This window comes from Trachypithecus francoisi, unplaced genomic scaffold (assembly GCF_009764315.1).
Source record: "Trachypithecus francoisi isolate TF-2019V2 unplaced genomic scaffold, Tfra_2.0 Lachesis_group7, whole genome shotgun sequence".
Classification (NCBI taxonomy): domain Eukaryota; kingdom Metazoa; phylum Chordata; class Mammalia; order Primates; family Cercopithecidae; genus Trachypithecus; species Trachypithecus francoisi.
This window is the reverse complement of record NW_022681472.1, coordinates 56,494,477-56,507,547: the sequence shown is the minus strand read 5'-3', so window position 1 is coordinate 56,507,547 and position 13,071 is coordinate 56,494,477. Positions and strand designations below refer to the sequence as shown.

Sequence of the window (13,071 nt, the reverse complement as noted above, 5' to 3'; positions counted from 1 at the left end):
GAGTTCGAGACCAGCCTGGCCAACATGGTGAAACCCTGTCTCTACTAAAAATACAAAAAAATTAGCTGGGTGTGGTGGCGGGCTGAGGTGGGAGAATCGCTTGAACCCAGGAGTCAGGGACTGCTGTGAGCCGAGATCGCAGCCACAGCACTCCAGCCTGGGTGACAGAGCAAGACTCTGTCTCAGAAAAAAAGAAAAAAAGAAAGAAAGACAAAGAAAAAGAAGAAAGTGAAGTGAAGAAAAACAGCTAACCTTTTTTTTCAGTTTAGTAAAAGCAATAAGTTGCTAATATATTCTTTCAAACAAACCAGTTACTATTTATGCTCAGTAGAGGTCTCTCAATAATTATGTATACAATGTCTAGAATTAAATATAGGATTGACCATCATCAGTTCATCTCATTATAATAATAATAATTCGTTTTTATTGTTTGTTGCTCAAAAAACACGATCTGCTTACAAAATAATAGAAAACATGGGATGCAAGGGGGTGAGTTTTAAGAGGAAAAATATTAATAGTCAGATCCTGGACATTTTTCATTTCTTTAAAAAATTTGCTGTAAATATATCCACATAATTGAGAAAATTTATAGTTACTTCCTAATTGGATCTTAAGAAAACTTCTGGAAGTTAACGAAGAAATCTAAGTTCTTGAATGTGTGTTATTGGAGGGCAGAGCTCAAAATCTGCCTCGTGGTGTGAGGAGGGAAGGAAGAGAGTGAAGATTTCTTCAGTTACAAGAGTTCTTTATTCCTGCATTTCTTAGGCTTTTTTGCTGAGTAGCTGCTTGAAAAAGATGATCTCAGAAAAGATGGTAAAGCTAGCTGCTAAGAATCCAGAAATGGTGAGTGCTCTTATCTGTGTATATTTTTCACTTTACGTTCCCACCATCAGCCAACAGTTGGAGACCAATCTACACTCATGAGCTCTCCGGGCCAGCAGGTCTGGTCCTAAAGGGAGGACTCCAAACCATAGAAGTAAGCTCTTCTTCCCACTGGTAGCTCAGTGCTCAGGATGGCAGGGCAGAAGGAAGCCTGTCTTTAGAATTAAAGTCATTTTTCCAATGAGAAGTCATCTTTGGGTTACTGAGAATTCTAACCCTCGACTTTGTATTGTTTTATTTCAGCCTTCTCTGACATGGAGGCTTTCAGATTTATTACAGAAGCTACGTCTTCAATTCAGGGTCTTGAGGGGGTCTTTAACACAATAATCTTATAATAAATTTGTCTCTAGAAAGAATCCATAGCTTCTTGATAATTCCATTGTGCCAAATGAAAATGCCTTTAACAGTTGAGAGGAGTAAAATAAACTCTCAAGGCTATTTTTTTCCTCAATATAAAATTAAACTTTATTGTTCTAGTGTACATTTATTTATTAATGGCCTAGTAACTCATCAAAAAGGTTGGTGAGAAGGCTGTGAAAAAATTAGATTTTAAACTGTTTTAATTGCCTAGTCATCTTCATAATACAAGTATGTCCCAAACAAGACAGTACAATTTAATAACTTAATATATTTTTGTTGTGGCTGTATGTTTACATTATTCTTCAGTGCATTTGCTTGACCAAAATTTTAATGATGTCTTCATAAACAGAGCACAAGTTTTATCTTTGAAACATTACCTAAAGCTAACTAAGCTAACAATACATTTCTTTTTTCCCTCATTTCTTCTTACTAGGATAAAACTAGCACTATTTAATCTGCTTCTGGGGACCATCTGCCTTATTTATGGGGCTCATTTGATTACAGTTCTCTCCCCTGCTTCAGATTCTTTAAGATGATCAAAATCTTGAACTCAGAACCTGCCCTGAAAAATACAGACCTCTGTGTCCTAGTCCATACAAGCCTTCTACAAGTGCTATGTGTCAGTTTTGACTTGGTGTGTTTCCCTGGAAAACAAGGGAATGTCACCATGGTACATTTATATGGTTTCCTTGAGCCACAGAATGACTTCAATTGACTGTACTTGTGAGGGCGCCCAGCACTCAGGAAGAGTTCAAACACCGAACTGTCTGTTCTCTCTACCTTCCAGGTTCCATTCTACCCAGAGCTTTGTAGATAAAATTTGAGATTAAAATGCAGACTATCCTTACAAAATCCTCTTGGAAACCCAATTTTCAAAATGAAACGTCTGAACTTTTCATTCCAAGAGCCAAAATAAGTAAAAAAATAAAGAGTTTCCGGAAATAAAATGTGTTAAATATTTAGATAAAGCAATACAAGGGTACTGACTAATGTGCTGATTTTGCTAACCTCAGAGATAAATTACAGATTTCAACTCATGTGCAAACTTAAGGAATATAGTGTGGTTGTTTTTCTTGAAAACTTTAAATGGATTACTACTTTCTCCATTTTACTGAGTTAACTCTAGCTACTCATTGTACAAGTATTTCCTGAATCAAGTAGTTTACACTTTATTCATCCACATTTGAGAGCACTTCTCCCTTTTAATGAGGCTACTTCAGTTAATTACTTTTTTCTTTCTTCTTTTTCATACATACAATAATCTCAGCCTAAGAGGGTCCATCCTGCCTGAGAGGTTGGATTTTATTATACTACTATTTTAAAAAGAGTTTCCTTGATTCTTTTATTGCTTTCATTTACTACTCTCTAGTACATTTTGAATTGTTCGATCAACAAGAGGCAGTGAATTTATTTTCCTTGGAAAAGGTATGTTCAGTTCTAGACAAAAGAGAAATGATTACAAAACACAACTATTTTCTTAGAAAAAAGCTGGAAAGTCAAGTAAAGATCAATGTTAACTAAAGATGTCACCCACCCTCTTAGACTAAATTTAAATGAAAACGTTGGAAAAGTTTCCCAGCCAGGCATGGTGGCTCACGCCTGTAGTCCCAGCACTTTGGGAGGCACACACACATATATATACAATTTTTTTAAAGACAGGGCCTCGCTCTGTCACCCAGGCTGGAGTGCAGTGGTGCAGTCATGGCTCACTGCAGCCTCAACTTCCCAGACTGAGGTGATTCTCTTACTTCGGCCTCCCAAGTAGCTGGGACCACTGGCATGTGCCACCACACCCAGCTAATTTTTTATTTTTATTTTTATTTTTTTGTAGAGATAAGGTCTCCCTATGTTTCCCAGGCTGGTCTTGAGCTCCTGAGCTCATCCCACCTCGGCTTCCCAAAGTGCTGAGATTACAGACAAGAGCCACTGTACCTGGCCCTTAAAGGCAATATTAACCATAAACCAGAAGAAGAAGAAAAAAAAAGTGTAACATTCTTCTTACAGCTATGCTCCTGTACAAAAGCTTGAATCAATTTCCTTAATATTTGCTGATCTTAATTAGAGCAGAATTATAAAGGAGTTCTTTATTTAAAAATAAAGTATAATAGTTAGACTTAGGTTTTGCTGCATATAATAGAAAATAGAAGACAAAACAAGTGTCTTAGACACAATAAAAGTTTGTTTCTCTCTCATCTAAAAGAAGTTCAGAGGTAGGCAGTCTAGGGCTGGATGGTGGCTCCATAATATCAACACAAACCTTTCTGTTGTGCCATCTTCTGTGTGTGGCCTTCACCTCATGCCCAAAATGGCTGCCAGAACATTCATCATTACATCCACATTCTAGGCAGCAAGTATGAGGAAAATATGAAGCAGGGCTTACTTCTTCTCTTTAAGGAGGACTTTCAGAAGTCTCACACAGAATGTCCCCTGCGACCATTGGCCAGAAGATAGTCACATCACAGGCCCACGCCTAGCTGCAAGGGAGTCTGGTAAATGTAGTCTTTTAGCAGGGTGTGTTGTCTGTTCAAATAAAACTGGGTGTAATTACTAAGGAAGAAGGGCAGAATGGATAATGGAGTAAACTACCAACAATCTCTGCCGTTTAGAGAATTCCAAAAGACACCAAGAAATGAAAGTCGATGTATTTTATGCAATAGATGTGTTCCTAAGGAATTTCTGAAAGTGCATTATTATTGTTTTACATATTGAACCATAATCTGGATATATGAGATGTACATCAGGAGTATGCTGGTGAATAATTTTCTGACTTAAAAAGACTTTTTTTTTTTTGACAGGCTCTGTCTCCAGGCTGGAGTGCAGTGGTGCAATCTCAGCTCACTGCAACCTCCGCCTCCCAAGTTAAAGCCATCCTCCCCACCTCAGTCTCCTAAGTAGCTGGTACTATAGGCACACACCACCATGCCTGGCTAATTTTGTATTTTTGGTAGAGACAGGGGTCTCACTATGTTGCCCAAGCTTGTCTCAAACTCCTGAGCTTGAGCTCAGCCTGTCTTGGCCTCCTAAAGTGCTGGGATTACAGGTATAAGCCACCATGCCTGGCAAGAAACAATTTATATTTCTAATAATCTATACCTAGTTTGTATATTTTTCCCTTTGATTTTCTTAAAAGTAGATCTGATCTCAAAATTAGTTTCCCTCAAAAATGGCAAAGAACAAGACGGCTTTCTGATTTCTGATTACCTTTCATCTCTCACTCCATCCTCGACTACCATCACCAGATGTATTTTTCCCTCCATTCTTCTTTCCTTTTAGGCAAGGTGAAACTATTGAAAAGGCAACTGGCAATTTAAAAAATGTTTCTATTATATGGTGTGGAGGGGAAACACCAAGGGCAGTGGCCTCTGATATCTGAGGAATGTTAGCCTTTTGAAGAGCTAGTCCAATATAGAAAATGGAAAAACTGAGTATGGCAGTCAGGATAATGGTATGAGCATAGCAGGAGGACACAGTTTTAGAGAGTCAGGGGGAGTGATTATGTTATTAACAGAAACTATTCTATTGATGAAAAAGAAAGTGTAGGAATACTGCATTATGAAAAAAGATTTGCTTGTTTCCCCAGCTTTAGTTCCCCCTAGTATATAAAGTATTGAAGGTCTTACTGCAACAAGTCAAGGAAGCTGATTATATCAGGAATCGCTTAACATTTGTAGTGGTTCTATTTTATTTACTTTGACATAGGGGTCAGGAGGGGAAGGAGACTAGGAGAGAGAAAATCTGAGAATTTTCCTCCAAGTTCTGTATTTCATGGCTGCAAGACTCTTGACAGACTCTAAGGTAACACTGCAAAATAATAATAATAGTAGCAAAACACATAAGACATCAGAGTGTTAATTTCTCATTTACCAAGACTTAATAACTGGTTTTTAAAAAAATATTGAGGCGGGGCACGGTGGCTCGCACCTGTAATCCCACCACTTTGGGAGGCCGAGGCAGGTGGATAACTTGAGGTCAGGAGTTTGAGACCAGCCTGGCCAACATGATGAAACCGCATCTCTACCAAAAACACAAAAATTAGATGGGCATGGTGGTGCGTACCTGTAGTCCCAGCTACTTGGGAAGCTGAGGCAAGAGAATCGTTTGAATCCAGGAGGTGGAGGTTGCAGTGAGCCAAGATTGTGCCACTGCATTCTAGCCTGGGCAACACAGCAAGACTCTGTCTCAAAATAAAACAAAATAATTGAAATAAGCTTGAATATGTGAACATTTCCATTAAGAATACTAACCTAAAGGAAGTCTTATGCACACCTCCTTAAAGCAATTGATTTTACAACAAAGTTAACCATAGTTAAAAGGTAATGTGTTTTTGCAGTGTCATGTTATTTAGCCCACTTATTTTGAAGTGTCTCAGTCTACATTCTCATGAGAAGTAAGCAATAATAAATAATTAATTCACTCTTTCATTCTGTCATTTATGAATGCCTGTGTGTACTGTATGATGGCTAAACCTGAGGATCCAGGGTCAAAGAGCTACTATGTTGGAGGAGAAAGGCAATTAGTACAGAGATGTTGACAATTGTAGAGTAAATAAATACTGTGCCCTGTTTGAGTTACATACCTAATGCACAGTTGTTTAATAGCAGTTCTTTTCTTTCCCATTAAGAAGAATCTAAGTACTCTTTCCCCAAAAAACCTGGCTAGGTGGTGTTTACTAGGTGTGCCAGGCACTCTGCCTTTCCAGATTCACTCCCACTCTGCTCTGTGCCCTGGGAGACTGTGTACTGCAACCTTACCCTCAGTGGGATAACTCAAGCTTGTCCAACTCACAGCCTGTGGGCTGCATGCAGCCCAGGACAGGTCTGAATGTGGTCTAATGCAAATTCATAAACTTTCTTAAAACACTGAGTTTTTTTTTGCGATTTTTAAAAAGCTCATTAGCTATGTTACGTGGGGACCAAGACAATTCTCTTCTTCCAGTGTGGTCCAGGAAAGCCAAAAGATTGGACATCACTGGATAACTCATTGGGAAACCCAGCAGGAGATTGGAGGCTGGGAGAAAAGTGACAGTGGGGTGTTTATTTCTCCACGTTGGAACCTGCTGGGTCTCTGTGGTTGGAATGTCCCTCTACTGAGGGCTACAGCTCCCGTCAGGCAATCTCTCCTCCTTATAGCCACAGCTACTCTCTGGTTCCAGCCACAGCTGCTCCCTCGCCCCTTCAGGCCTAGAGGTGGTAAGAATCCTCTGGAAATCCCCCTCATTGCTAGCCCCTGGGGGCCCCAGTATCCCTTCATGGATTCAATGTAATCCTGCCCACACCTCCATTAAATAGTTAAACGGTTCCTTCCTAAAATACTCCTCAATTACCCCAAGATTGCACCATCTGTTTCCTGCTGGTATATTGAGTTTACCTTATGTACATGAAGTATATTCAAGTGTCTTGAACTTCGCTTTGATTCTTCGTTTGATTAATGGTGCCTTTTGATTAACCAAAGCCCCGCTGGGCTTTGAGTCAGCATACGGATTGCAACCCCAAGAATTATTTCAGGATTTAGAAGGACATTTCATTTTGTGTGATGTTCTTTTAAAAGCTTTCTTCAATCACAAAATCCATAGGCAACCACTAATGTGAAACATTAAGTTTTACCTAACTTTTGGGGACTCTTATTTCTATAACATTTAGACCCTGACAAATGAAAGAGGAATGCACAGATGACAAGCAGGTGTACCTGCTGACTGGTAGCCTTTGGGACCATTAAGAGGATTATCGTGGAAGGGAAAATGTGCTAGTTAAATAGATTGTTTGTGTGCTTGCTTCTCTGGGCTGAGCTGATTGACATTTTACTAATCTATTTAGCAGATTGAAGTTCCGGAACAAAGCAAAAGTAAAAAATACCACATTCAACAAAGCCAAGTCTGTGAGTAAAATTATGTAACTGATATATTATAATTTTGATAAATCTGATCTTTTTTCCTCTTTAACCAGTCATCCCACTTTCAATAATGAGTCAGAATTCTGTTTCTCAGAAGCTCCTCTTTGTAGATTGGGCCAATTGGAAGGCCATCACAGAAATATAGTATTTTTATTGTAGCACCCCATAGCACTACCAAGAATTTTTACATAGAAAATTTCCAAGAGAAACACAAAATTTCTTTGGTGATTTTTTTTTGTACACCCCATGCATTTTTTTGGAGGCAACTCTCTAGTTTGTGTATGTTATATATCTAGTATATTTTGGTCTCATAGGTTTTCTGCAGTATACTCTGTATAAGGCAACTTTTAAGTTTATAAAATACTTTTTTGACCATTTAGGTCTGCTGTGCAGATAATAAAAGAAAAAAATCAAAATCAATGGCATTTTTGAGCACTCATTATTGCCAGGCAGTATTCTAAGCACTTTTATGTGAATTAACACATTCCTCACAGCCCTGTAAATAAGTTGAGGAAATTAGGGCACAGAGAGCTTATGTGACCTGCCAAAGGTTGCACAGCAGTCAATGATGGAAGGAAGCAGGCAGTCTGACCCTGGAACTGTGCCCTTAACTAACTGTGCCCTTACTAACTCTTCCTTTCTAAGTCCAAATCCTAGTGTAGATGAATGAAAGAAAAGTGACTTCTAAGTAGCATTTGAATGGGATTTCTTATTGCTCCAGCACCTGCCACAGAGACTGGTGTGTATGTAAATATCCTTAGTGTATATGTACAGTATTTATAAATATGTAAGTATATAACATCCTTTCTTGAATGAATACAGTCAGGGAAAAATAAACTAGTATAAATGCAAAGCATTCTCCTTCATAATCAGAGCATTTCTGGCTGCTTGGACAGAGAGAGGAGATAGGAACTCCACTGCTTACTGGCTATGTGTTGTTAGGCAGATCCAAAACCTAACTGCACTGCACTTCCATTTCTTTATCTGTAAAATGTAGATGGTAATCACTTCATCATTTTAATGCACCCATTTAGCAGCATGCCGACAGCATGGAGCTGTGGTTCTCAACCTTGGCTGCACATTGGAATCACCTGGGGACCTCTAAAAACCAATGCTTGAGTCCCACCCTCAGAAACTGGGAATTAATTGGTCTGAGGGGCCTGGGCAATGGAATTTTTAAAAGCTCCCTAAGTGGTCCTATTATACAACCAGACTTGGAACCATTATCCTAGAACACCAGTTCTCAGTGTGTGGTCCCTGGACCAACAGCATCTGTATCACGTGGATCTTATTAGAAATGCAAATTCTCAGGCCCCAAACCTACTGGATCAGCAGCTCTGGGGGAAGTCCGCAGCAATCTCTTTAATAAGCCCACCAGACAAACCTGATGCATGTTCAAGTTTGAGAGCCACTGTCCTAGAACAACAGATAACATTCAGCACAACTGTGATCAGCTCAGCTGGCCTCTCAGATGAGTGGTAACTCTAATACAGGCCAACCTACCTCATGCTGTGACTAGGACCAGCAGGTCAGAAAGAGACCTAATGTCCAACTGTATTGAGTTTTAATTTATTTTGCAAACCCTTATATAGACCTTATCCTGAGCCATGAACTGCTATAATTACTTTTTATGTATAACTCTTTTAATTCCAGAAACAACCAAAGCACTGTTGTTATCCACATAGAGAACTGAAACACAGAAAGGTTAAGTCACTTGCTCAAGGTCACACAGTCAGTTAACATCAGAGCCAGTATTTGAACCCACGCAGTCTTTATTCATTGTTTAACAAATAAAATTAGTTTGTTGCTTTAACCACTCGGGAGTGCGGGCCCTCTATCCAAACAAATCCCTCGTAGAAAAAAAAAATTGTAGCCCACCTGCCCATTGAGGGGCTCTGCAGTTTTTTTTCACTTTCCACTTTCCATAACCCTGTCTTTGAGATTTCTTAAGTACCGAAGGCAAATTACTCATCAAAGATTTGCGGTAACCCTAACATCTAAAACGTATTAAGTGTAATACATTTTTTTTTTTTTTTTTTTTTATTGAGACAGAGTCTCGCTCTCTCACCCAGGCTGGAGTGTGGTGGTATGATCTCGGCTCACTACAACCTCTGCCTCCCAGGTTCAAGCTCAGCCTCCTGAGTAGCCGGGATTAGAGGAGCACACCACCACGTCTGGCTAGTTTTTGTAGTTTTGGTAGAGACGGGTTTCACCATGTTGGCCAGGCTAGTCTTGAACTCCTGGCCTCAAGTGATCCACCGCCTCAGCCTCCCAAAGTGCTGGGATTACAGGAGTGAGCCACTGTGCCAGGCCTCTTTTTTTTTTTTTTTCTTGAGACGGAGTGTCACTCTGTCACCAGGCTGGAGTGCAGTGGCATAATCTCGGCTCACTGAAACCTCTGCCTCCAGGGTTCAAGCGATTCCCCTGCCTCAGCCTTCTGAGTAGCTGGGACCACAGGCACCAGCCACCATGCTTAGCTAATTTTTTTGTATTTTAGTAGAGGCAGTGTTTCACCATGTTGGCCAGGATGGTCTTGATCTCCTGACCTCGTGGTCCGCCTGCCACCTGCCTTGGCCTCCCAAAGTGCTGGGATTACAGGCGTGAACTACTGGGATTACAGGCGTGAACTACTGCGCTCGGCCGCCCAGCCTCTTTTTTAAAATTTGTGTTTGTGTGGAATGTGCACTAAAGATTTTGGGCAAAGTTAAAAATGGAAAGTTGCATGGCTTTAAGGGGGAAAGAGGCAAGACAGGTAGAGTTAAATGTTACCTGGGTGACAGACATTACAGGGCCCCAAAAGATGCTCAGGACACATCAAACCAGTAGGCGGCGCTCTTCTCAGCCGTAACGAGTGTTTTTACACTCACCCCAAAATAAAGCTTCTACAGAATAAAACTGTTTAAAATAACCATTGCTTATACAAATATAATCTTCCTGTTGCCCTTTCAGTACTATTTTAACCTCTGTGACTTTGTTATTGTTATGGAAATGATTTCCTTTCATTTATATTTCTGACCTCTCTGTTTACTTCATAGCAGAAAGACTATTCTAGTTTTCTATCAAGAAAAAGCAAGATTAAGATAGCTAAAGATGACTGCGTTTTTGGGAACATAAAGGAAGAAGACCTCTGAAGAAAACTCTCATATTTTAAAATATCCTTGGAGACTATCTCAAGACAGTGAAAGAACTTGGGGATTCAGGTGGGCTACCTACCATCAGTGGAGGAAATTTGACCTCTTCCCATTGTTTTAGCATTAAGATAGACTGTATTCATCAAGATATTATACCACAGCACTCTATGGAAGTCTCAAGATTAGAAAAAAAAGGAACCAAGTTATAGAGTTAGTTTTTATTTTATTTTTGCACTTCGTCATGACCGTATAGAGTTTGTTTTTAATGTCTTATAAATGACAAGTGGCAAATTCAAATCAACTCATATGAAGTTCATTCTATTTTTTCTCTAAAATACATGTTTATATGGCTTCATGAAGTCTTTTATGTGTTCTGGATTTACATAAATGAAAGTCTCATAAAATATCATAAATGTATTTTGGGTCAATTTCTAAAGATGTGACTCTTCAACGGAGGAAAATATGGCTCTAAGAAGTGGAATCACTGAAGAAGAAACCTGGGTTTCTCTGATCTATCCACACAGAATTAGAGCAAGGAGGTGATGAAATACTGATTTGTTTCCTCACATCAGGCTGAGCCTACCAGTATGGATGTACTCAAAGTAAAAGGCTGCCCCGTTCTCTGCTTGATCATTGTTATAATTGTATTCTGTCCTTAGAGTACTGAAAGCAGTTCAATAATCAACATGCTATTTGGAATGTTTTAATTTGGAAAGCAACAAGGCCCTGCACCTGATATCAGATACCTTATAAGTCTCTTAGCTTTAAAAATATGTATACTTTCTCACAAGGTTTTTCCTTATCTAGCTTCATTTCTCTCATGGTAATTAATGTAATTATGTATAGAATTAAGACCACAATAAAGAAGATGATCAGAGGAATCTGTATAGTGTAATTAGAAAAAGTGTAATATTCTAATGTTCTAACTGGGGTGTACACCTAATTATATAATAAATACAAAATAATTCTAGTGAATATAAAATTTGTTGATTAAAATTCCATGAATAATCTTTTTGAAATATAGAATATATTAAAAATTCTATAATATTTATAAACATATGCCTATAGCCGTAACTCCTAGTACTGGAAGTTTTTATTTTTAAATCTTAGGCTGTAGTAGGATGTTTTTGCAGAGACTCACAAACATGTCAAATCATCCTAAGTAAATGTATTAATGGACTAGGATCCTCTTCATATTAAAATGGAAGTTTATCTACTATTTTGCCAATTTAAGAGTAGTCAAGCTCTATCTCTTTTTAATAGCAAACATCTACACAATGGAAGAGGCTATAAGAGAAAACAAGAATGCAAAGAATTGTATTTGGGATAAGAAGACACATAAATTGAACTGTATACAACTGCTGTCCTTGTAGGCCAAAAATAGTTTTATGTTGACAATTTCACATTTCAACTTGATATATAAGAGAGTGAGTAATCCCAGACAACATGTGGCTTGTATTAAAAGTGTGGTATGTGAGCCGGGCACAGTGGCTCACTCCTGTAATCTCAGCACTTTGGGAGGCCAAGGCGGGAGGATTACTTGAGCCCAGTAGTTCAAGACCAGCCTGGGTAACATGGTGAGACCCAATATCTATTAAAAAACAACAACAACAACAACAACATAGTGTGGACCTGCATGTCAAAGGAAGTCGGGCCATCAGGAAAGCCCCAAGGGGAAGAGGGACTTTGAAGAAAGAGTAGATCCATGTGAGCAAAGGTGGGGGCACCCTAGAGAAAGGGAAGGATAGTTACAGATGGGAGAATAAATGTGTCATTGCAGAAAAAATGAGTAAACCTGCTCTGTGCTAGCAAAGTTTTAGGTTAAGGGAGTAGTTAGGAGATAAAGCTAAGAGGTGGGATGGATCAGAAATATATGCATATCCTAATGCAGCATCTCCACAATATATTTAGAGCAGTTTATCCTTTGAGGATGACAAAAACAGAAGCATTTTATTTAATAGTTTTTTCCCCAAACATTGAGATTATCATCAGTGTCAGAATATGAGAAGAAAAATACAATTGATGACATGCATTCTACAGTATATAATTATAACATGAAGAATAAAGGAACTAGGGTAGCACCTGATAAACAAAACAAAAATTCAAACAAAATTCAAAACTTATTTTGTGAAATGATACATTTCTTATTAGTTATGTGAGAAAAGAAGGAGCTATTAGCCTTTTTCTGGGATTACTGGGCCTAGTTTTATCTAGGAATTTAGGAGTTTAAATCACTTCTGGATCAAAACACTTGATCATTGCGTAAAAAGTCAGAACTTCAGCTGCCAGAGTGAGCTCCCCAGCTGCAGGGACTGGGAGAAGATGGTGAGTGAGACCCCCTCATCACTCTGGGAGGTGAGGACCTCAGCCTGCGGCAGTCCCTGCCACCGGCACAGCTGCCCCAGCACTGGAGAAGCCGTCAGCTGGTGCATGGCTTTATCAGGTAGGTGACTGTTGATATCTTTCAGTAACTGCTAAACCTAAGGGGTGTGACATGACTTTGCCAATTACCAGTCTTTGTCCACAGATTCACTCCTCATATCTCTGCAAAAATGGTCCCCAGGCAGCCACATTTTCTCCTGCCGTGTCTATGTCCACCACCACTTCTTTCCACTTCTAGACATTCATATAAGATTTTACTGCTGTTTATACTCCTAAAATAACTAGCATAAGCAATTTGCCCACAGGCAAACACAACTGAGTTTGAAAATTTCACACAAATCATAATGAGATAACTATTGGACAAAGGTGATTAAATTGTGGTCAGGCCCCACCGAGCCCCCTTGGACCTATGGAGGGAAGCATGTGC

At 39.2% G+C, this 13,071-nt stretch overlaps 1 protein-coding gene across 3 annotated transcripts in view; it reads left to right on the top strand.

The window, feature by feature from the left end:
• Nucleotides 1–11,095, top strand: part of SNX31 (sorting nexin 31) — a 78,347-nt gene extending 67,252 nt beyond the window's left edge. Inside the window, exons 11-13 of one of the 3 annotated variants that reach the window (XM_033203176.1) lie at nucleotides 766–843; nucleotides 7,056–7,116; nucleotides 10,167–11,095. In XM_033203176.1, the coding sequence (XP_033059067.1) occupies nucleotides 766–843; nucleotides 7,056–7,116; nucleotides 10,167–10,183 (156 nt within the window). In that variant the 3' untranslated portion in view covers nucleotides 10,184–11,095. Of the gene's footprint in view, nucleotides 1–765; nucleotides 1,042–7,055; nucleotides 7,117–10,166 lie in introns of those variants that run through there. The other 2 variants (XM_033203177.1, XM_033203175.1) reach the window with 2 other exon arrangements.
• Nucleotides 11,096–13,071: the final 1,976 nt, after the last annotated feature.